This window comes from Hemiscyllium ocellatum, chromosome 36 (genome assembly GCF_020745735.1).
Source record: "Hemiscyllium ocellatum isolate sHemOce1 chromosome 36, sHemOce1.pat.X.cur, whole genome shotgun sequence".
Classification (NCBI taxonomy): Eukaryota; Metazoa; Chordata; class Chondrichthyes; order Orectolobiformes; family Hemiscylliidae; genus Hemiscyllium; species Hemiscyllium ocellatum.
The window spans coordinates 7,279,134-7,303,418 of NC_083436.1; the positions used below are offsets into that span (position 1 = coordinate 7,279,134).

Genomic DNA, 24,285 nt, shown 5'->3' on the forward strand with positions numbered 1-24,285 from the left:
CGCGACTTCCTAAGTGTTCCCTTACTTTAAGATCTTTTATAAAGTCTGGCTCATTACACAGCACTATGTCCAGAATAGCCTGCTCCCTTGTGGGCTCCACCACAAGCTGTTCCAAAAAGCCATCCTATTAATTCCTTTCTTTGGATCTACCGGCAACATTATTCGCCCAGTCCATTTGCATATTGAAGTCCCCCATGATCACTGTAACCTTGCCTTTCTGACATGCCCTATGTATTTCCTGGTACATCTTGCACCCCTGATCCTAGCCACTACTAGGAGGTGTGTACATAACTCCCATTATGGTTTTTTTGCCTTTGTGTTTCCTCAATGCCACCCATATAGACTCCAAATCATCTGACCCTATGTCATTCAGTGCTATAGATTTAATTTCATTCTTAACTAACAAGGCAACCCCACCCCTTCTGCCCACCTCCCTGTCTTTTTGATAAGTTATAAGTCCATGGATGTTTAACTGCCAGTCCTGAGTCCCCTGTAACCACATCTCTGTGATGCATTCCACATAATCATTTACGATGATTTGTGCTGTTAATTCATCTACTTTGTTACGAATACCATGGGCATTCAGGTAAAGCGCCCTAATGCTAATTTTCTTATCCTCATGATTTCCAACATCTCGAGTAATATGTCCTAAGTTCTCCTTCCTTTTTGCTTCATTCCTAGCCTGTCTTGAACTTAAACCCTGCACACATGCTAACCTGCTGCTTATCTTTCTACTTGACTCCATATTTCCTGTCGCTTTCCCTTTCCCATCTTCCCCCCCCGATTCACAAGTTTAAAGTTCTAGTGACTACCCTATTTATCCTTTTCACCAGAACACTGGTTCCAGATAATGAAGAGGCGCTAGTCCTTTTGTCTTTTAAGTTAGTAAATGTTAGCAAAAAATAATAGGCCTATATGCTTTAAAGAAGTTAGAAATTATACCTGTATTTAATAAAAGAATGAAGACTATTAAACTGATTATTGGAACTGGGTTGTGACTTTTTTTACTATTTTCTGTTTTCATTCATTCATGCAATTTCACTTAAGCGTTGTTTTGACAGTTAGCTTCTTAAGGGGTTAATGACCCAGTTAAAAGGTATTTAACAAGTACATAGTATTTGGGGATGTTCTGTAACCTATTCTGGTCTGGGAGACAGTTGGTAAGGGCTCATTAATATCATAATGTTTCATGGAGACATGATGGCAGGGGTGGTATTGTTCTGTACGCTATACTTATTCAGAAGTAGCAAATAAGATGTGAAAATGCAGTAATGGGTTTGAAAGGGTTGTTTTTTATTAGCAGAGGTTGTTTTAAATTTGGTCTGTCTTGTGATAGTAAAATATACTACAGAACCACGGTTTTATGAATGAATGCATGATTAGTAGGGAGTTATGAATGAATGAAACAGGAATGTGATGTTTTATTGTGAGTGGGTTAGTACAGGAGTTATGAATAAATAGATACAAAGCGCTTGTGAGTGGAAAATATAAAACACTTGTAAGTGGGTTAGTGAAGGAATCTAAACTACAGTACCTCACAAATGCGATGGTCAAAATTAGGCATAATGCTCTTCGCTGTGTTGAGCAAGTGATTGCAACTGCATATTGCTCAAAGGATGAAAGAAATGTCAGTTATTTCAATGTTTGAAGGAGAAACATAGAAAAAAATAGGTGCAGGTGTAGGCCTTCCGGCCCTTCAAGCCAGTATTACCATACAAACTGATCATAGCTGATAATGCAATATCACTATACCAATCCCGTTTTCTCCCTGTACCACTTGATCCTTTTAGCCACAAGGGCCATGTCCAGCTGCCTCTTGAATATATTTAACAAACTGGCCCCAAAAGCTTCCTGTGGGAGAGAATTCCATAGGTCCACTACTCCATGATTGAAGGAATTCTTCCTCATCGCAATCCTTTTATTCTTAAACTGTGATCTCTAGTTCTGGACTTCCCCAACATTGGTAGATTCTCCCCACTTTTAGCTTGTCCAGCCCATCAGGATTTTAAATGGTTCTATGAGGTCACCCCTCATTCTTCTAAATTCCAGTGAGTACAAGCCCAGTCGATCCAGTCTTTCTTCATATATCAATCCTGTTAGTCTGGTCTGGTCTGGTCTGGTCTGGTCTGGTGAACCTTCGTTGGACCAAAACTCAAGGCGTGGCCTCACCAAGGCCCTGTTTGACTGCAGCAAGACATCCCTACTCCTATATTCAAATTCTCTCGCTTTGAAGGCCAACATATCATTGGCTCTCCCCACTGCCTGCTGCACCTGCATGTCAACCTTCAGTGGTTGTTCCACCATGACACCCAGGTCTCGTTGCACCTCACCTTTTGCTAAACTGCCACCAATCACATAATAATCTGCCTTCCTGTTTTTGTGACCAAAGTGGATAACCTCACATTTACCCACACTATATTGCATTTGCCAAGTATTTAGGGGATAGTGAGGACTGTAGATACTAGAGAGTCAGAGTTGATAAAGTTTGGTGCAAGGAAAAGCACAGCAGATCAGACAGCATCTGAGAACATGGAGAGTTGATATTTCAGGCAGGACCATTCATCAGAACGTTGACTCTTTTGCTCCTCAAATGCTGCCTGACCTGTGTTTTTTCCAGTGCCACATATTATTGACTTTGCCAAGTATTTGCCCATCAGCCAGCCTGTCCAAGTCACCCTGCAGCCTGTTAGCATCCTCCTCACAGCACATACTGCCACACAGCTTAGTGATGTCTGCAGATTTGGAGATGTTGCATTCAATTCCTTGTCCAAATTGTAAATGCACATTGTGAACAGCTGGGGTCTCAGCACTAAACCCTGTGGCACCCCACTTGTCACTGCCTGCCGCTCTGAAAAGGACACATTTATCCCGACTTTTTGCTTCCTGTATGCCAACCTGTTCTCTATTCATGTTAATATACTAGCTCCGATACCATGAGCTTTACGTTTGCTTACCAATCTTTTATATGGAACCATGTCAAAAGCCTTTTGAAAGTCCAGATGCATAACATCTATTGATTCACCCTTGTCTACTGGTCACATCCTCAAAAAATTCCCTAAGATTTGTCAGGCGTGATTTCCCTTTTGTCAATTGATGTTGACTTGGACCGATTCTGCCGCTGCTTTCCAAATGCTGAGTTATTATATCCTTAATAATTGAGTCCAGCATTTTCCCCACATCCAGTTTCAGGCTAACTGACCTTGAATTCCCATTTTCTCTCTCCTGCCTTTAAAAAATGGGGTTACCTTAGCTACCCTCATCCACAGTCTATAGAATTTTGGAAAATGATCCCCTATGCATTCACTATTTTTACGGGCGGTTTCTTGACCCCTGACCCCTAGCATTTCCGGAAGGTTATTTGGGTCCTCCTTAGTGAAGACACATCCAAAGTAATTGTTCAGCGGGTCTGCTATCTCTTTGTTGGCCACTCTGAATTCACCTGATTCTAACTATAAGGGACGTACATTTGTCTTCACTAGTCTTTTTCTCTTCACATACCTTTTGCAATCAGTTTTTATGTTTTCCGCAAGCTTATTCCACTTCTTATTCTATTTTCCTCTTTCAAATTCAACCCTTTTTCGTCCTCTGCTGAATTTAAAATTTCTCCCACTCTTCAGGTTTAATTTTTCTGGCCCATTCATATGCTTCCTCTTTGGCTTTAACTCTATCCCCGATTTTCCTTGTTATCCTTGGATAAGCACTCTTCCCTGTTTTACTGTTACACCAGAGAGGGATGTACAATTGTTGAAGTTCATCCATATGTTCTTTAAATATCTGTCATTACCTATCCACTGTGAAACCTTTAAGCATCCTTGGCCAGTTTATCCTAGCCAATGCATGCCTTGCACCATCAAAATTTGTTTTCCCTTGTTATCCTTGGATAAGCACCCTTCCCTGCTTTACTCTATGCACATTATTCAGTCTAGGATGGTCTCCTCTCTAGTTGGCTGTTTGATGTTATCGGTCAAGGAAACCAATACTTCCCTCATGCTTTCCAGGAAATCCTCCTCCATTATATTGCTAGAAGTGTGATTGACCCAATCATTGTACATAATGAAGTCACCCATGACAACTGCCAGACCCTTACTGCATGCATCTCTAATTTCCAGGTTGATGTAATCCCCAATCTCACAACTATTGTTTGATGATCTGCACATAACTCCCACTGACATTTTTTTTCCCTTTGATGTTCTGCAGCTCCACCCATACAGCTTCCACAGCATCCAGGCTAATGTTGTCCCTTACCGTTGTGCTAATTTCTCCTTAACCAACAAGTCCTTTTCCTTTCCATCTATTTTTCCTGGAAATTGAATATCTCTGCATGTTGAGTTCTCATCCTTGGTCACCCTGGAGCCAGGTCTCCATGATCTCAATTACATCATATCCACTAATAACTGTCTGTGCAGTTAATTCATCCACCTTATGAAAGGATATTCCTCACATTGAGACACAGAGCCTTCAGGCTTGTTTTGAGATTTTTTGCCGGTTTTGAATTATGATGTAATGTGGCCCTTTTTGATTTTTGTTTTTGGTTTCTCTGCCTTCACCGTTCACTTTTTCCCTTACTGCCTTGTGTTTCTGTCTCCACTTTACATCCCCCAACTTCCTGCATCAGTTCCCATCTCCTTGCCATATTAGCTTAAACCCTTCCCAAACAGCACTCGCAAACATACCTCCCAGGATCCAATTTGTACTGGTTCTACCTCCCCCAGACCTGGTTCCACTGTCCCAGGAATTCCCCTCTTGCACTATCCTTCAAGCCACGTTTTCATCTTATCTATCTTGCCATTTCTACTCTGGCTGGCACATGGCACTGGTAACAATCCAGGGGTTACTACCTTTGAGGTCCTACTTTTGAGTTTAACTCCTAGCTCCCTAAATTCAGCATGTAGGACCTCATTCTTCTTTCTTAACCTGTCTCATTGGTGCCTTTATGGACCATGACGGCTGGCTGTTCACCTCCCCGCTCCAGAATATCCTGCAGCCATTCCAAGATATTCTTGATCCTTGCATCAGGGAGGCAACATACCATCCTGGACACTTGTTTACAACGCGGAAATGCCTAGCTATTCCCCTTACAAGTGAATGCCCTATCACTACAGTTCTGCCACTCTTTTTCCTATGCTCCTGTGCAACAGAGCCAGCCATGGTGCCATGAATCTGCCGCCATCTTCCACTGGTAAGCCATTTCCCCCAGCAGTATCCAAAATGGTGCATCTGCTTTGGAGGGAGATGACCACAGGGGATCCCGACACTGCCTTCCCAGTCTTCGTTTTTTTGGCAGTCACCCATTCCCTATCTGCCTCAGTAATTTTTATCTGCAGAGTGACCAACTTACAGAGCCTGCTATCCATGATTCCCTCAGCCTTGCAGACATTCCAAAGTAAATTAAGCCACAACTCAGAGCCATCAAGTGATCAGACAGGAACTGCAGCTAGACAAACTTCCTGCAAGTGAAGGAGTCAGGGACATCAGAAGGGTTCCTGAATTCCCAAATCACTCAGGAATTACAGAGGAGGAAGTGCTGGATGTCTTGAAACGGTTAAAGTGGATAAATCCGCAGGACCTGATCAGGTGTACCCGAGACCTCTGTGGGAAACTAGGGAAGTGATTGCTGGGTAAAAAATGAGGTCTGCAGCTGCTGGAGATCACAGCTGAAAATGTGTTGCTGGTTAAAGCACAGCAGGTTAGGCAGCATCCAAGGAACAGGAAATTCGATGTTTGGGGCATAAGCCCCTCATCAGGAATCACCTCTTGCTGAGATATTTGTATCATCGATAGTCACAGGTGAGGTGCCGGAACACTGGAGGTTAGCAAACCCGGTGCCACTGTTTAAGAAGGGCAGTAAAGACAAGCCAAGGAACTATAGACAAGTGAGCCTGACCTCAGTGGTGGGCAAATTGTTGAAGGGAATCGTGAGGGACGGGATGTACATGTATTTGGAAAGGCAAGGACTGATTCGGGATAGTCAACATGGCTTTGTGTTTGGGAAATCATGTCTCACAAACTTGATTGAGTTTTTTGAAGAAATAACAAAGAAGATTGATGAGGGCAGAGCAATAGATGTGATCTATATGGACTTCAGTAAGGCATTCGACAAAGTTCCCCATGGGAGACTGATTAGCAAGGTTAGATCTCATGGAATAAAGGGAGAACTAGCCATTTGCATACAGAACTGGCTCAAAAATAGAAGACAGAGGGTGGTGGTGGAGGGTTGTTTTTCAGACTGGAGGCCTGTGACCATTGGAGTGCCACAAGGATCGGTGCTGGGTCCCCTACTTTTTGTCATTTACATAAATGATTTGGATGTGAACATAAGAGGTACAGTTAGTAAGTTTGCAGATGACACCAAAATTGGAGGTGTAGTGGACAGCGAAGAGGGTTACCTCAGATTACAACAGGATCTGGGCCAGATGGGCCAATGGGCTGAGAAGTGGCAAATGGAGTTTAATTCAGATAAATGTGAGGTGCTGCATTTTGGGAAAACAAATCTTAACAGGACTTATATACTTAACCGTAAGGTCCTAGGGAGCGTTGCTGAACAAAGAGACCTTGAGTGCAGCTTCATAGCTCCTTGAAAGTGGAGTCGCAAGTAGATAGTATAGTGAAGAAGGCGTTTCGTATGCTTTCCTTTATTGATCAGAGTATTGAGTACAGGAGTTGGGAGGTCATGTTGCGGCTGTACAGGACATTGGTTAGGCCACTGATGGAATATTGCGTGCATTTCTGGTCTTCTTTCTATTGGAAATATATTGTGAAACTTGAAAGGGTTCAGAAAAGATTTACAAGGATGTTGCCAGGGTTGGAGGATTTGAGCTATCAGGAGAGGCTGAACAAGCTTGGGCTGTTTTCTCTGGAGCATCGGAGGCTGATGGGTGACCTTATAGAGGTTTACAAAATTATGAGGGGCATGGAGAGGATAAATAGACGAAGTCTTTTCCCTGGGGTCAGGGAGTCCAGAACTACAGGGCATAGGTTTAGGGTGAGAGGGGAATGATATAAAAGAAACCTAAGGGGCAACGTTTTCACGCAGAGGGTGGTACGTGTATGGAATGAGAGGATGTGGTGGAGGCTGGTACAATTGCAACATTTAAGAGGCATTTGGATGGGGATATGAATAGGAAGAGTTTGGAGGGATATGGGCCAGGTGCTGGCAGGTGGGACTAGATTGGGTTGGGATATCTGGTCGACGTGGACGGGTTGGACTGAAGAGTCTGTTTCCATGCTGTACATCTTTATGATTCTATGACTCTAGGAGTATGACACCGATCTAGCATCTCATGACATGACTTAACCCTTAACTTAACAACAACAGCAGCAAATTCAGGAGAAAATAACAAAAAAGTGAAACTACTTACCACTTACCTGATGGTTGCAACTTCACAGTTTAATTTCCTTCTACTTGTGCTTTGGCCTCATGCCTTCAGCAGTTGCAATAGTTCACTACTCCTCTGACTGCCATTCCTCGCTGCTGATCAACCTCCTCACTGAGATCTGGTATTTACTTAAACCTCCAGTAGCAGTTCAACCACAGGGCAACCCTTCTCAAAGTGGCCACTTAGGTGGAGCTTGCCTCCCTTTATTCACTCCTCAGTGGTCTCTGGTGTTATGGACCAGACCAGACCCTTTTGCTTATTTTAAAGGTAGATGTGAAGTGCTATATTCCAGATGCATTGCAACTGGCCACTGTTACGCAAAACACAATTTATTTAAACATTGCAGTTAAAATACAAACAAAAGAAAGAAGAATTTAGAATAACTTAACTGTTGGAAATCTTAACCAAATACAATTTGTTCTGACAAAGCATGATAGTTTGGTTTCCATGTGATCCCATGTTATAAGAAAATCACGTAAAAGCAGCATCATTTAAGTCAATGGGACTGGAATCGCGTTGTAGCCAATACAGGGAAGGAAGGTTCACATTCTACAAATAATGTTCTAAAATCTTCAATCGCGTTGTAGCCAATTCGCTTTGAGAAAACATGTATTATAACAGGACCAACTGGAATAGATACAGTTCCTTTACTAATTGACTGTTCCAATATAGTAATATCCTAGAAACACACCCCTTGGCAAAAAGGCAGATTCCGACACAGATTCTCACTACAATTCTCCAATCCAGGAGGGAAAAATGCCAAGACAAGATTCAGAGAAAATAGCAGCAAAGAGACATTCACTGAAGCTCCAATTCTTTTGACACCCCAAAGGCTTCTGATGTTACTGAAAAATAAAACCCAGAAATCGGGATCTGAGAGCCAGCCTCAACCATTCAGGCTGTTTAAAAAAGGCCCAAGGCCTCATATGTTGTTTACACAAATTGTCTTCAGTATCCAGTTCGTTACCTCTGCCTTACAACCTGTCTTCAAAAAAAACCAAGGAATCGTCACTCTTCCCGAATCCTCCTCTGTTGTTTCTCAGCAGCACCCTCTGTTGCCGATAGGTGAGATGAAAAGAAGCCGTTTTCTCTGGTGGTACAAGTCCAAACAATCGGCTGTGTTAGGTTAGAGCTAGACTGTTCATAGGTCGTGTCAGGTAGCTCTACCTTACACAAAGCAAAGGATTCTGTTCAACCTTTCATGACAGAGACTGATGATTTATATTAACGAGAAATAAGAAATGATATGGAGCAAAGCATATAATTTGGTATTGAGTTACAAATCAATGTTAAGCTAATTGAATGACAGAAATTGTCATGTTTCTGAATGGCCTTCTCACGTTCTCATGTTGCTTGTGTTGATAAACTCACAGATTAATGGTGTTCCTGCTTCTATTCCAGGTCCAGTCCCTGTACAATTAGTGAATGGGACCAGTATGTGCTCTGGAAGAGTTGAGGTCTATCATGACTCTGACTGGGGGACTGTCTGTGCTAATGGCTGGGACACAAATGCAATGAATGTGGTCTGCAGAATGTTGAATTGTGGGAGAGCCTTGTCAGGAGGTGACTATGGAAACGGAAGTGGGAAGATTTGGTTGGATAATGTGACATGTCTTGGAACAGAGTCTGCCCTCAGTCAGTGCTCTGCCAATCCATGGGGGGTGAATACATGTATTGACAGGAAGGATGCTGGAGTGACCTGTTCAGGTGAGTGTGGTGACCTTCTTTGGTGAGAAAATTTGCAGGAAAAATGACCCAGCAAGGCTCTGGGGTGTAAAAGAGTTAAATAATCTGACAGGTTACAGGGACTAAATTTGTAATTCCTCAAGTATAGGAGATCAGGGAGTGATCTGATCAAGTTGTCTAAGAGGCTAAAAGATTTTAGTAGTGTAGAAAAGAGAAACCATTTTCTTCAGTTTGAAGACAATGCAGTATTTATGGAAGAAGGGGCTTTAGTACAGAGCAGCCATGATCTAATTGAATGAGCTCTGGATCCTGCATTCTTTTATGTTCTTTATGCTTGGGAGTACAGGGTGGAATCTAACCATCTTAAATCTCCAATTGATAACTCCAATGAAAATCCATAGAATCAGAGAGGTCTACAGCACAGAGAGAGGGTTTTCAGCAGAAAAAATGACCACCTAATTACTCTAATCACATTGTCCAAAACTTAGCTCATAGCCTTGTATGCCTTGGCATCAGAAGTGGACATCGAAATGTTCCTTAAAGGGCAGCACAGTGGCTTAATGGTTAGCACTGCTGCCTCACAGCACAAGGACTTGGGTTCAGTTGCACCATCAGGCAACTGTCCGTGTGGAGCTTTCATATTCTCCCCATGTCGGCATGGGTTTCCTCCTGGTGCTCCGGTTTTCTTCCAAAGATGCGCAGGTTAGATGGATTGCCCATGCAAAATTGCCCATAGTTTCCAGGGTTGCGCAGGCTACGTGGATTAGCCATGAGAATGCAGGATTACAGGGATGGGGTGGGTCTGGGTGGGATGACCTTCAGAGGGTCAGTAGAGACTTGATGGCCCAAATGACCTGCATCTATGTTGTAGGGATTCTGCCTCCATCACCCTTATAGGCAGTGATCTTCAGGTTCCCATCACCACCTCGGTTAAAACATTTTTTCTCACATTCTCTGTAAACCTCCTGCCTCTTAGTTTAAATCAAAGTCCAATCATCTTTGATGCTCCTTGCTGTCCACTACATCTATGCCCCTCTTAATTTTATGCATCTCAATCACGTCCCTCACCCCAATTTCCTCTGCTCCAAGGAAAGCAACCACATTCTGTCCAATCTCTGCATAAGTATACTCTCCCGCCCAGGCAATGATCTGATAAATCTTCTCTGCACCACCTCCATTACAATAAATCCCTCCAATAATGTGGATTCCAGAATTTGGCATAACCAACATGTTATATGTTCCAGCATAGCCTCCCTGCTCTTAAACTCTGTGCCTTAGCTAATACTGGAAAGTATCGATGTGACTTCTTAACCATTTTATCTACCTGCCCTGATGCCTTAAGGGATCAGTGGCTATGAACGCTAAGATCCCTCTGATGCTTGGTGCTACTCAGGATGCAATGTTTATTTTATATTCCATTGCCTTAATTGTCATGTCTAACTGCATCACCTCCCATTTAACCAGATTATCTCGAATCAGTTTAACTATGTTCCCATCACTGTTGCAGGTCCGGTGCCCTTACGTTTGGTGAATGGTACTAACATGTGTTCTGGAAGAGTTGAGGTCTATCGTAACTCTGTCTGGGGAACCGTTTGTGACAATGGATGGGACATAAATGCATCAGAGGTAGTCTGCAGAGCGTTGAACTGTGGGACAGCCTTGTCGGCACAGACTGGGGCCTACTATGGAGCGGGGAGAGGGAACATCTGGGCTTCAGGAGTGAAATGTCTTGGGACAGAACCTTCCCTCGATCAGTGCTCTGTTACTTTCTTGAAGAACTGTACACATAGCCAAGATGCTGGGGTGATCTGTTCAGGTGAGTGGGGCTGGCATGAAAAACACCTTACTGCCAGTTTATAACAATGCTCTGACCGGGTGAGTGACTGTTATTGACGTGAAGGCTCACGCAATATCTCAGTGGATCCATCTATCATACTGAGTGGTACCAAGATCCTCAGAAAGGACAAGAAAGACATGGTTTCCGCTATCTTTGGTGGATCTTTGGGAGGGGGTCCACGCAATTCAGGACTCGTGCTTCATTATCACATTGGAACAGCATTACCCTGGGATATGAGCTGGAATCATTGCTAAAACTGCTGATATAGGAGAGATTAGGGAAGTAGGATAGGTCTGGATATTCGTGGGAGTTTGATACCTGTGATAAAATATGCAGACAAAGACTTCCCAGAAAATCTATGATAGTTTAACTGTCTTACCTGTTCTATTCAGGTCCAGTACCTGTCCGGCTGGTGAATGGTACCAGCATGTGTTCCGGGAGAGTTGAGGTCTATCGTAACTCCATCTGGGGAACTGTTTGTGACAACAGCTGGGATAAAAAAGCAGCGAGTGTGGTCTGCAGAGTGTTGAACTGTGGGACAGCCCTGTCAGCACCGAAAGGAGCCTACTATGGATATGGGTCTGGAGACATTTGGTTGGATGATGTGAAGTGTAATGGGACAGAGGCTGCCCTCGATCAATGTTCTGCTAACCCACAAGTGGGGAATAACTGCACACATGGCCAGGATGCTGGAGTTACCTGTTCAGGTGAGTGAGAGATACTTGTTTCACATGAATATTTTAGATCTGTATCTTTTATGCATAGATTCTCAAACTGCTGTAGTGGAGTAGAAACTTAGTTTTGCGTTACTGGCCGATGTTTGAAGCAGTGTATTAGCAAATTAAATAACTAGGCAGGTAGTTAGAGTTTTAAATTATATCACATGAGGATCAAGTGAGGGGAAAAATTGAAGAAAAATGATAAGGTATTGGTGCACGTACTGAGATGAAAATTATTAACTGATGTGAGACAGAAAGGGACAAAGCACACAAACAAAGGAATGAAGTTGCAAATAAGTTCAAAACAGGGAAGATTGGCTCAAAGACAAAACTAAACAGTCTTTTTATGGATGCATGCAGCATTTGAAACAAGGTTTACAAATTAATATCAGAAATTGGTATAATATGGTGCAAAGATTATAAAAGGGTGGTTGCAAGATGACCAGTGCTGGAACTGATTATTGGAATTGCAGGCAGAAAAAATATGGAGGTGGGGTAGCTCTGTTTGTTAAGAATGAGATCAGTAAAATACTGAGAAAGTATATTAGATGAGGCAATCAAGTTTTAGAACTTGGACAGAGATAATAAATAGGAAGGTACATAAATAACCAATGGGAGTTATCAATTCCCCAACAGTGGTTATATTGCAGGCCAGAGTATACAACAAGAAATAATATCACCCTGGAAGCAAGGTACTGCCATAATTGTGGGCCATTTTAATCTTTGTAAAGATTAGACAAAGCAAATTGTCAAAGGTAACCTTGAGTATAAATTCATAAGAGTGCATATGGGAGAGATTTTTCAAGTAATGTCTTGTGAAGCCATCCAGGGAAGAAGCAGTTTTGAATCTGGTAACTTGTAGAATCATAGAGGTGGACAGCATAGAAACAGACTCTTCGGTCCAGATTGTCCACTCAAACCAGATATTCTAACCTAACCTAACCATTTGCCAGCATTGGCCCATATCCCTCTAACCACTTCCTGTTCATATACCCATCCAGATGCCTTTTAAATTTTATAATTTTACCAGCCTCCACCCCTTCCTCTGGCAGCTCATTCCATATACACACCACCCTTTGTATGAAAGATTTGCCCCTTAGGGTCCCTTTTTATCTTTCCCCTCTCACCCTAAACCTATGCCCTCTAGGTCTGGATTCTCCCACCCAGGAAAAAGATATTGTCCTTTTACCCTATCCATGCCCCTCATGATTTTCTAAACCCCTATAAGGTCACCCCTCAGCCTCTGACACTCCCGGGAAAACAGTCTATTCAGCCGCTCCCTGTAGCTCAAATCCTCCAACCTTGGCAACATCCTTGTAAATCTTTTCTGAACCCTTTCAAGTTTCACAACATCCTTTCTGTAGGAAGGAGACCAGAATTGCACACAATATTCCAGAAGTGACCTAACCAATGTCCTGTACATCCGCAACATGACCTCCCAACTCCTGTACTCAATACTCAATGTAATGACAAGATCATTCATGATTTGATTGTAAAGGATCTTCGAGGAATTTCACATTCAGTTTAAGGGAAAGAAACTTAAGTAAAGGCAATCGTAGTGAAGAGTTGAATTGTTATAGAATTGGCTAAAGAATACTTAGAAACAAAATATAAGACATGAGATAAACAGTGACAGACATTTAAGGACATAATTTATAAATATTAAGAAAGATATATTCATTCAGAAAAATGGAATCAAAAATGATGCATTACTGATGACTAACCAAAAAAGTAAAAACATACAGCATTTCACATATTCATGATCGGCCTAGGGCTGGATGTTTGGATTGCAATATAATGGGATGTGAAAGCATGCGTTCAATTCCCACATCAGCTGGGGTTACCATGAATAATTCTCATTCACAACTTCTCCTCTTGCCTGAGGCGTGGTGACCCTCAGGCTAAACCCCAAGCAGTCATCTGTCTCCAGTGAGAGAGCAGCCCTCTAGTCTAGTAAGACAATAGTGACTTTACCAGAAGATTGGACATGTTTTGGAAACATAGAATGAATAAAAACAAGAGAGAAAGGTGATAATGAGAGTAAACTGGCAAGAAATATAAAAACGGACAACAAGTGCTTATCCAGGTTCATAAAACTGAAGCAGTAGCTAAAGAAAATCTAGATGTTTTTAGGGATAAGACTGGCAAATTAATAATGGGAAAGAAGTAACTATCAGAGACTTTGAACAAATATTTTGTATCTGACTGCATGTCTGTGGAAGGTGTTAATAGCATTCCAATATTGGTGTAAAACTCGGGGGAGGGTCTCTTATGGGATGGTGTTAGCGGCTCTGCCTTTACATCAAAAGGCCTGAGGTCAAATCCCACCTGACCTAGAGATGTGTAGTAACATCTGTGATCAAGTTGATTAAAAAATATCTAAGATCATGGCAAAATAAAGGAAGGAATACAACAATCATCATCACTAGAAGAAAATGGAACCAGTCCAACAAATGGAGCTAAAGGCTGACAAATCCCTTAGACATGGTAGCCTGCATCCTAGGATTTTATAGAAAGGTTGCAGTACAGAAGGTGGCCATTCAGCCAGTCACTCTGTGTCAGCTGTCAGCTATGTCAACACAGTTAGCCCCACTCTCTTCCTTTCACCCTATAATTCTAGATTTTGTCTTTAGAGACTTATCTAATTTTCATTCAATAGTCAGAAGTGAATCACTACCCACAATCTTTCTTGGAAGTGCATTCTCGTGACACACTACATACAAAGGCTTTCCTTCATGTCACTTTTGGTTTTTTTGCTATTTTGCTTAAGTTGGTGTCTTTTCATTTCTCTTTTGCCAATGGGAACAGTTTCTCCATATCTACTGGTTCCAGACCCTTCAGAATTTTGAACACCACTATCATATCTCCACTCAATGTTCCCTTTTGTAAAGAGGTTGGTTCCAGCTTTTCCAGCCTTTCAGTATAGCTGAAGTCCCCTGTCCCTCGAGTAATTGTTGTCAATCTTTCTTGTACCCTTTCTTAATGCCTTCATATCCTTTCCAAAGTGTTATGCCCAAATTGTGAACACATTAATCCCACTGAGGCTGAACTCACGTTTTATAGATGTTCACCATAAAGTATTTACTCTTGTACTCTTGTCATTAAATCCCATGTTTTATATATTTTTATCAACCATTTTCTCAAACTATGTTGGCATCTTCAACAATTTGTATTGTTGAGCAATCTCTCCTCCTGCACTCTTTATAGAATTGTATTATTTATTTTACACTGTCTTTCCTTATTCTTTCTATCAAGTTGTATCACTTCATTCTTCTCTGCATTAAATTTCATGTGCCATATGCCTATCTACTCCAGTCCGGAATCTGGTTTCAAGCATCTGCAGTCATTGTTTTTACCTACCTATTCCAGTAGCCTGGGCATATCCTCTTGACTTTTCCCCACCTCACTGTTCACAATACTTCAATGATCTGCAGATTTTGAAATTGAGCCCCCAAATCCTCAAAGTTTAAGTAGATCATGAAAAGCAGTGATTCTAATATCAATCCCTGCAGAAATCTATATTTTCCTTCAATCTGCAAAAGACAGTTTCACAGCTAGTTTTAGTTTCCTGGTACTCAGCTAATTTAATATTCATGTGATCATTATCTTCAAGATAGTAACTATTCTGTAAGATTTCCATCATCTCCAGCATGATGCCACTGCTATCTATGTCTTTTCCTTTTCACCCCTTTCAATAATCCAAAGATATTGTTCCATGTATGATACCTGTGTCTCTATTTCTAAGTCATCCCTAGCATCCCCTCATTTTCCTTCAGCATATTTGCAAGCACTTCTACCTTCTTCCTTTTCACCATTCAAGGCCCCAAATATTCCTTTCACATGATTTTCCAGTTTAATATACTGTGTTCTCCTCCTTGAATGGAGACCAACTCCAGATTCTTTTATTCATTCATGGGATATGAGCATTGCTGGCTAGGTTGGCATTTACTCGACTTTCCTAATTGCCCAGAGAGTGGTTAAAAGTGAACCACATTGCTGTAGTTCAAACGTGGATCAGACTCGGCAAGAATGGGAGCTCTCTTTCCTTTAAGGATATTTGTGAACCATGAGGTTTTTAATGGCAATTGACATGGTTATTCTTTGCCTGGCTTATTTTAATGAATTCCGATTTAACCATCTGTCATAGTAGGAGTCAAATGGTTTTCTCCAGAATATTAGCTGGAATTCTGAATTGCTAATTCAGTGGCATTTGATTTAATTATTATTGTCACATGTACTGAGATACAGTGAAAAGCATTGTTTTGCTTGCTATTCAGGCAAATCATACCTTATATAAGCACATCTGGGTAAAAGGACAGAATGCAGAATATAATGTTGAAGCTACAGAGTAAGTGCAGATAAAGATCAACTTTAATATGTGAAAGGTCTGTTCAAACGGCTGATAACACTTGGTAAGAAGCTGTTCTTGAATCTGTTGTTATTTTCAAACTGTTGTCTCTTCTGCCTGATGGAAGAGAGAGGAAGAAAGTATAACTGGGGTGGGACCAGTATTTGATTATAGATAGATCAGTACAGAGCAGAACAGGCCCTTTGGTCCTCAATGTTGTGCTGACCTGTGAACTAATTTAAGCCCATCACCCTACACTCTCCCATCATCATCAATATGTTGTCTGCTTTCCTGGGGCAGCAGGAAATAGAGGCAGAGTCAATGGAAGGAAGGTTGTGTTTTCATGATGGACTGGGCTGCGTTCGCAATTCTGTAATTTCTTTTGATCTGGGGCAGAGCAATACCACAACAAGCAGTGATGCATCTGGATAGGATGCGTTCTATGCTGCATCTATAAAAATCGGCAAGAATTTTCTTGGCCTTCTGAGAAGTAGAGATGTCAGTGTGCTTTCTTGACTGTGGATTGATCTGGACAGATTATTGGTGATCTTTACTCCAAGGAACTTGAAGCTCTTGACCATTTCCACCTTAGCACCATTGTTGCAGATAGGAACGTGTCCACACCACTTCCTGAAGCCAATGATCAGCTCCTTTGTTGTGCTGATATGCAGGGATAGATTGTTGCCTTTACATAATGCCATTGAACTCTCTATCTCTTTCCTGTACTGTCTGATCGTTGTTTGAGATCCAACCTGTGATGGTAGTGTCATCAGCAAACATGTAAATGGAGTTAGGTCAGAATTTGGCCACACACTTGTGAGTGTAGAAGGAGTATAATAAAGGGGCTGAGCACGCAGCTTTGCAATGCACCGATGTTGAGGATAATTGTGGAGGAGGTGTTGTCGTCTATCCTTATTGATTCCAGTCTATGGGTCAGCGGTTCTCAGATCCAGTTGCAGAGGGTGGATAGAGTCCTAAGTCCTTGAGTTTGGTTAGATTTATGATGTTGAAAATGGAGCTAAAGTCAATAAATAAGAGTCTGATCTTGGTGTTCTTGTTATCCGTATGTTCCAGGGCATAGTGAGGGCTAGGGAGAAGGCATTTTCTGTAGACCTGTTTAATGTTAAGCATATTGTAGTGGATCATTGCAGCCTGGGAGGCCGGGGGTTATGTGTGCCATTATTAACCTCTTAAAACCACTGCTATACCTTTGTCTCCCATCACTTTTGTTCACTTTACAAGCTGATTATCTAGGTGGGCTTCACAGAATGTGAGCTCACTGATTGGCTCAGGTTAAAAGACCAATCAGGGAGTCTTGGCTAACAGATATAAACAGGAGTCTCAGAGCTGGTTCTGAGGAAGCCAGACCAATGTCAAGTACCATGCTCCTTGGTGACAGATTACTGGCTTCTCTGGAGTTAGTTCCCTGTTGGTTTTGATTTTTATTGTCTACCTTTCCTCCACTCTGCCTTTTCTTTCCTTGGTCTGCTTCAGTGCTTCAATGAGGCTCAATTCAAGCTCAAGAAGTAGACGCCAGTCCTTTGACACAGCATTTTGCAGCCTTTGTACCCAACATTGAGTTAACCTCTGCACCCTCTATAATTTCATATTTCTTTGCTGGTTTGTCTTTTTCCCTCAGTTTCTCTCTATTTCCTTTATTTTGTGCTGAAGCAGCAGCTATTTAGGATCCTGCCATTAACACATCCTCTGGACACCTTTTACATTACTGTGCCCATTACTACTCCCTTTTGGTTTTTACACTATCATTTAATCTCTCCTGCCTTCTACCGGACCACATACCTTCCCTTTGGTTTCTCCCCACTCCCTTCTCCTATTTCACATGCTTAAAATCTGCATCTTTAAAGGTTACTCTAAATTAGCTTTGAAGTAATTTTCACAGTTTATCAGTCCAATTGATCAACCAGTTAGGATTTGAGGACAGCCGATAGTGAAGGATGTTGAGTTCTAACAAGAGTTTAAGTTGGGACATAACATTACCAATTGCACAACAAAAGCATATATTAGTGACAAGGATCGACAATGATCTGGATCAGGCAGGGCAGCTAGCAAGCCGAGCTGCTCTTTGGCTCTTTGCTTTTCGGTTCTTGGGATCAAGTCTTCTCACCATCTGAAACTCTCTGAGAATGCTTGACTGAAGTCTTCCATCAGAGTCATTGTTCTCCGTGAACTGAAATAAAAACCTCCCTCAGTCTCTTACTTTATACTCCTTTTCATGGATGAACCGTTTACTTTGAACTTAGAATTCCAAGAGTGTGGAAACAGGCTTTTAAGCCCAACAACTCCACGCCGACCCTCTGAAACGTATCCCACCCAAACCCATTTCCCTACCCTATCACTGTAACCTACACAGGTCTGAACACTATGGGCAATTTAGCATGGCCAATCCACTTGAGCTGCACATCTTTGGACTGTGGGAGGAAACCGGTGCACCCAGAGGAAACCCACGCAGACACGGGGAGAATGTGCAAACTCCACACAGACAGTCGCCTGAGACTGGAATCGAAACCAGATCCCTGGCGCTGTGAGACAGCAATGCTAACCACTGGGACACCGTGCTGCCCTGGTGTCAGGGACTTTTGATCCTATAAAGATTTATCTTAATTCAAAATACTATTGGGTATCTGGTTCTTTACAAAACTTTGGGTGAAATACCCTGTCCTTGGTGTCAATCTGCACTCCATTATTCTTGGACTTTCACAAGAAATATCACCAAATATGTAACAATGTTGTAAGTGAGGATGGACTTTAAGAATGTTCCAGGGATAATACAAAGCAGCTAATGCCATTAGGAATTGAAATAACTTTCCAGACACCATATTCCATCACTAATCATCCTTTATTTACAAATGCAAAACCTTTGACAATAGCCTTTTAATGCCTCTCACTAAGTCAGGCATTCAGTGGGCAGCATATCCCTGACATTCATCCTTTAATGTTGGCCAGGACTCCCTGATTGGACCAGATTAACAGCGCCAATCAGAGAACTCATATTCTATGATGTCCAGCTGGCTGCCCTCATTCCAGTCACTACAAGAATATAGATTTGAGTGCTGGTTTTCCTTATTATGTAAACAAAAAGTACTGCTTTTCACCACAGGTGAGTTGATAATGAAGAAAAGAAACATTCATGTGTTTGTAAGAGTACTTCAGGATTTTGTTTTAAAAATGCAGGTGTTCAGGGCTTGGGGTCTTGTGTCTCAATGATATTGTTGCTGCTTTTGTGCCAGGGGAGGCCTGGGTTCAAATCCCACAGAGATGTGTAATAATAACTTTAAACAGGTTGATTAAAAGTGCTGAATTGCTCCAGTAAAGGAAATTGGCTAGCAAGGGGAAAGAGTCAAAAAGGGTGGTGCTGGAAAACCGCAGTAGGACGGGTAGCATCTGAGGAGCAGATTGGACTTTGTATTGAAATATGAAGTGCAAATAACAGTCAAGGAAGACAGACTGACTCCCACTTTGGAATGGATGATTGGGAATGTAACCTTATAATTTCATCTTTTCCTGATCCTGCCTTAAACTGTCCCTTTCCCAGACTACTGCTGTCATCCCATTCATTCCTCTATCAGCCAGTTACTTTTTTGCTCCTTCCTTATCAGTCTGGTCTACTGGGCTGTTACATGCTACAGACAAACATAATGCTATCTCAACAAGAATCTTTATTAAGCAAGGTCAAATGAAAAGCACAGTGCAGCTTTTGTACTGCTTGTTACCTCTTCCAACTATGTTTTTATTTGTTCAAACTTAACCAACCTTCTCAGAGAATGATTTCTTTAGTCTCACTTGAATGACAGTGAAACTTTAAGCAATTCCCACTGAAAATGAACTTAAGACACAGTGCATTTAAGCAGTAACCCAATCCTTTTCCTATTCTAAGCTGTTTTTATGTAAATTACAAGTGGATTTCTAGTTTTTCTCAGTTTTTGATGGTGTCATTAACATAAACTGTTCATTCTGTTCCTCTCCAAAAATGCTGCTTGACTTGCTGGTATTTTCCAGCAGTGTCTAATTTTATGTCAGGTTGACCATGATCCTATTAATCATAAAGTCATAGAGTTGTACAGCGCAGAAACAGACCTTTCAGTCCAACTTGTCCATGCCGACGAGATATCCTAAATTAATCTTGTTCCATTTGCCAGGACTTGGCCCATATCCCTCTAAGCCCTTCCTATTCATGTACCCATCCAGATGCCTCTTAATTGTTGTAATTGTATCAGCCTCCATAACTCTCTCTGTCAGCTCATTCCTGCTATCGAATGACAGAAGAGACTTTAGGGGCTATATAGTCAACTGGTTTTCTTATTTCTTACGTTTCAGGTTCCAGGGTTACTTGCCCAGATTTCTGTGATACCTGTGCTGAAGTTAGAGGGAGTGCAGTTGACAGTGGACATATAAACAATACAGATTAGGAGCAGAAGGAGGCTATTTGGCTCCTCAAACACTTGTTTACACAATTATTAAATGGAAATCAGGAACTTGGTCCCTTAAAAAGTTGTCGATGCAGGGAACTTGAATGTTTCTAAAATATAGTTGATAGATATTTGTTGAATAAGGGTACCAAGGCAGGTTAACTGAATAAAGAAACAGATCAACATGATCTAATTGACTGGGCGAAGAATAGGCTGGAGGCTCTTCTTTCTAAGTTCTTAAATATTCCATGTGTCAGCCATATTTAGAGGGGTCTACATTTGCAGAAGGGCTACGGTCGAGCTAATGATTCCAGTGGAAACACAAGTAGTCGCAGGCAAGTGTAAATATATTCCCATCTCTGTTCCAGGTCCGATATCTGTCCGGCTGGTGAATGGTTCCAACATGTGTTCTGGGAGAGTTGAAGTCTACCGTAACTCCATCTGGGGAACCATCTGTGACAATGGCTGGAATTTAAATGCAGCAAGTGTGATCTGCAGAGTGTTGAACTGTGGGAAGTCTTTGTCCATAACAAGAAGTGCTTACTATGGAGAGGGGAGTGGGGTCATCTTGTTAGATAATGTGAATTGTACTGGGACAGAGCCTGCCCTCGATCAATGCTCTGCCAACCCAAAGGTGGGATATAATTGCACACACAAGGAGGATGCTGGAGTCATCTGTTCAGGTAAGCAAAACAGGTTCCTGTTCTTTTGCACGTTTGTTCTCAAACTTAATTCAAAATCTAGCTTACTAGTTTTCCAGCCTAGCCTTCTGATTGGTAACAGAAACCTCTTGTTTCTACAGCAAGGCATCTGCGCTACTGCTCTCCATCCCATGAATACTGGTACAGCACTGGATTTCATGGCCAGGCATCTGGGTTACTGGTCTGGGCTCTAGGTTACCAGTCCAGCCTTCTTAATCATTAGTTCAGGCCTCTGGATTACAAAATCTCTGCGTTACTAATTTTTTATATAGATTCAGTTTGCTTCAAGATTTCTGGTGGTTTTATTTAAAGCTGAACTAACTCAATCATCACAGAGTAATCTGTAGTCATTGTCTGTGTCCATACGGCGGCAATGCAGAGTGACCATGGCTGCTAGTCAGGAACAGACATCTCAGTGCAGGCTGATCTACATGTTAAATGAATACCTTTCTTAAAGCATTAATACTCAAAACCCTTTCTTTCCCCATAATATAACTCTTGTATGCTACAAGAGAAAATGCATGAACGTTGGATAATAGCAAAATTACTTACACAGAGATAGGGACTGTAAACTTTGCAAAGTTAAAAATCATACAACACCAGGTTATAGTCTAACAGGTTTAATTGGAAGCACACTACCTTTCGGAGCGACGCTCCCTCATCAGGTGATTGTGGAGGGCTTGATCGTAACACAGAATTTATAGCAAAAATTTGCTGTGTGATGTAACTGAAATTATACATTGAAAAATTGATTGATTCTAATCTAAAAAGTGATATAACAGAGTTTTATCTAAACATCAGGTCATAATCAGAGAACATAGGGGACTAACACCTTCAACATATTGTCTAGCTATCACCAGTATTAACAGCTAACCCGAGAATGCAACTTTTTAAAAAGGTTTTGTGATTTACACATGAAAGAAGTGAAACTATCACTGTATTCTAACAGATGAAAGGCTTAACAGACAATCAGTTTTTCATGTATAATTTCAGTTACATCACACTACAAATTTTTGCTATAAATTTTGTGTTACGATCGAGCCCTCCACAATCACCTGATGAAGGAGCGTCGCTCCGAAAGCTAGTGTGCTTCCAATTAAACCTGTTGGACTATAACCTGGTGTTGTGTGATTTTTAACTTTGTATACTCCAGTCCAACACCGGCATCTCCAAATCACGTAAACTTTGCATACAGTGATAATGATTGTACAGAGGTCTAAAAGTACCTATATTAATTTATTGACTTGATCACTCTTCTGGATTGTCTTCTGGTGTAATCTTCTGGGTGTAGGTTTGACTATTAGCTGCTCCTGGTTTATAGGTGTGTTGCCAATATATTACTTGGATGTTGTCCTGGTGTTCCATAATTATTAGTGTAACATAAATTAGTAATTTGGATTTTGTTTCTTGAAGATAAATCATGGGTATACTTACAACTAAACGATTACAGATAATAGAGTTATCTCCAGTCTGTGTCCAGGGTGTGACAATGCAGAGTAGTTGTGGCTTCTAGTTGTATGATGACATTCAGGTACAGGTTCATCTGAATGTTGGGTTTCATAAAAGGATATTATTCCTATACTATGGCTTTAGGAATTGCAGTTTGTCTTTGTTTTTTGAAGAGAGGTTTTGAGCCAAGGGTGTTGAACTGTCTCTTTGAAGAACATAGAACATAGAGCAGTACAGCACACTACAGGCCCTTCAGCCCTTTATGTTGTGTTGACCTTTTATCCTACTCTAAGATCAAACTAACCTACATATCCTTCACTTTACTATCATCCATGTGCCTATCCATGAGTCACTTAAATGTCCCAAATGTATCAGACTCTACTACCACCGCTGGCAGTGCATTCCACACACCCACTACTCTCTGTGTAAAGAACCGACCTCTGACATCTCCCTAAACCTTCCTCCAATTACCTTAAAATTGTGCCCCCTCATGATAGCCATTTCTGCCCTCAGAAAAAGTTTCTGGCTATCTGCGCTATCTATGCCCCTCACCATCTTGTACACCTCTATCCAGTCACCTCTCATCCTTCTTCGTTCCAATGAGAAAAGCCCCAGCTCCTTCAACCTCTCTTCATAAGACATGCCCTCCAGTCCAGGCAGCATCCTGGTAAATCTCCTCTGCACTCTCTCTAAAGCTTCCACATCCTTTTTATAATGAGGAGACCAGAACTGAACACAATATTCCAAGTGTGGTCTAACTAGGGCTCTATAGAGCTGCAGTATAACCTTGCAGCTCTTAACCTCAATCCCCTGCTAATGAAAGCCAACACAACATAAACCTTTTTAACAACTCTATCAACTTGGGTGGCAACTTTGATGGATCTATGGACATGAACCACGAGATCATTCTGTTCTTCCAAACTGTCAAGGGTCCTGCCTTTAACCCTATAATCTTTTAACCTTGCAAAGTGAATGATTTCACACTTTTCTAGGTTGAACCCATCTGCCATTTATCAGCCCAGTTCTGCATCCTGTCAATGTCACATTGCAACCGACAACTACCCACAATTCCACCAACCTTTGTGTCATCAGTAAACTTACTAACCTCCCCTTCCACCACCTCATCCAAGTCATTTATAAAAATCACAAAGAGCAGAGGTCCCAGAACAGATCCCGCAGAACATGACCGGTCACCGAGCTCCAGGCTGAATACTTTCCATCTGCCATCCTTTGTCTTCCATGGGCCAGCCAATTCTGTATCCAGACAGACAAATTTCCCTGTATCCCATGACTCCTTACTTTCTTAATGAGCCTACCATAGGGAACCTTATCAAACGCTGTGCTAAAATCTGTATGCATCACATCACTGCTCTACCTTCATCAATGTGTTTTGTCACATTCTCAAAAAATTCGGTAAGGTTTATGAGGCATGAGCTGCCCCTCACAAAGCCATGCTGACTAACTCTAATCAAGCTATGGTTTTCCACACAATCATAAATCCTGTCTGTCAGCATCCTTTCCATTAATTTGCCTACTACCAATGTAAAACTTACTGGTCGGTAATTCCCATGGTTATCCCTTTTCCCTTCCTTGCCACACTCCAGTCACTACTGTCACTACTCCAGTGGACAGTGAGGATGCAAAGATCATCACTAAAGGCACAGCAATCTCTTCCTTCGCTTCCTGTCGTAACCTTGGGTGATCCCATCTGGCCCAGTGACTTATTTAATTCTCATGTTTTT

General features: G+C 41.7%; 1 protein-coding gene across 1 annotated transcript in view; it reads left to right on the forward strand.

The window, feature by feature from the left end:
- LOC132833278 (deleted in malignant brain tumors 1 protein-like) overlaps window positions 1-24,285 on the forward strand; it is a 119,889-nt gene that overhangs the window by 16,811 nt on the left and 78,793 nt on the right. Inside the window, exons 5-7 of the mRNA XM_060851441.1 lie at window positions 10,570-10,878; window positions 11,292-11,606; window positions 20,762-21,076. Of these exons, the coding sequence (XP_060707424.1) occupies window positions 10,570-10,878; window positions 11,292-11,606; window positions 20,762-21,076 (939 nt within the window). The remainder of the gene's footprint in view (window positions 1-10,569; window positions 10,879-11,291; window positions 11,607-20,761; window positions 21,077-24,285) is intronic.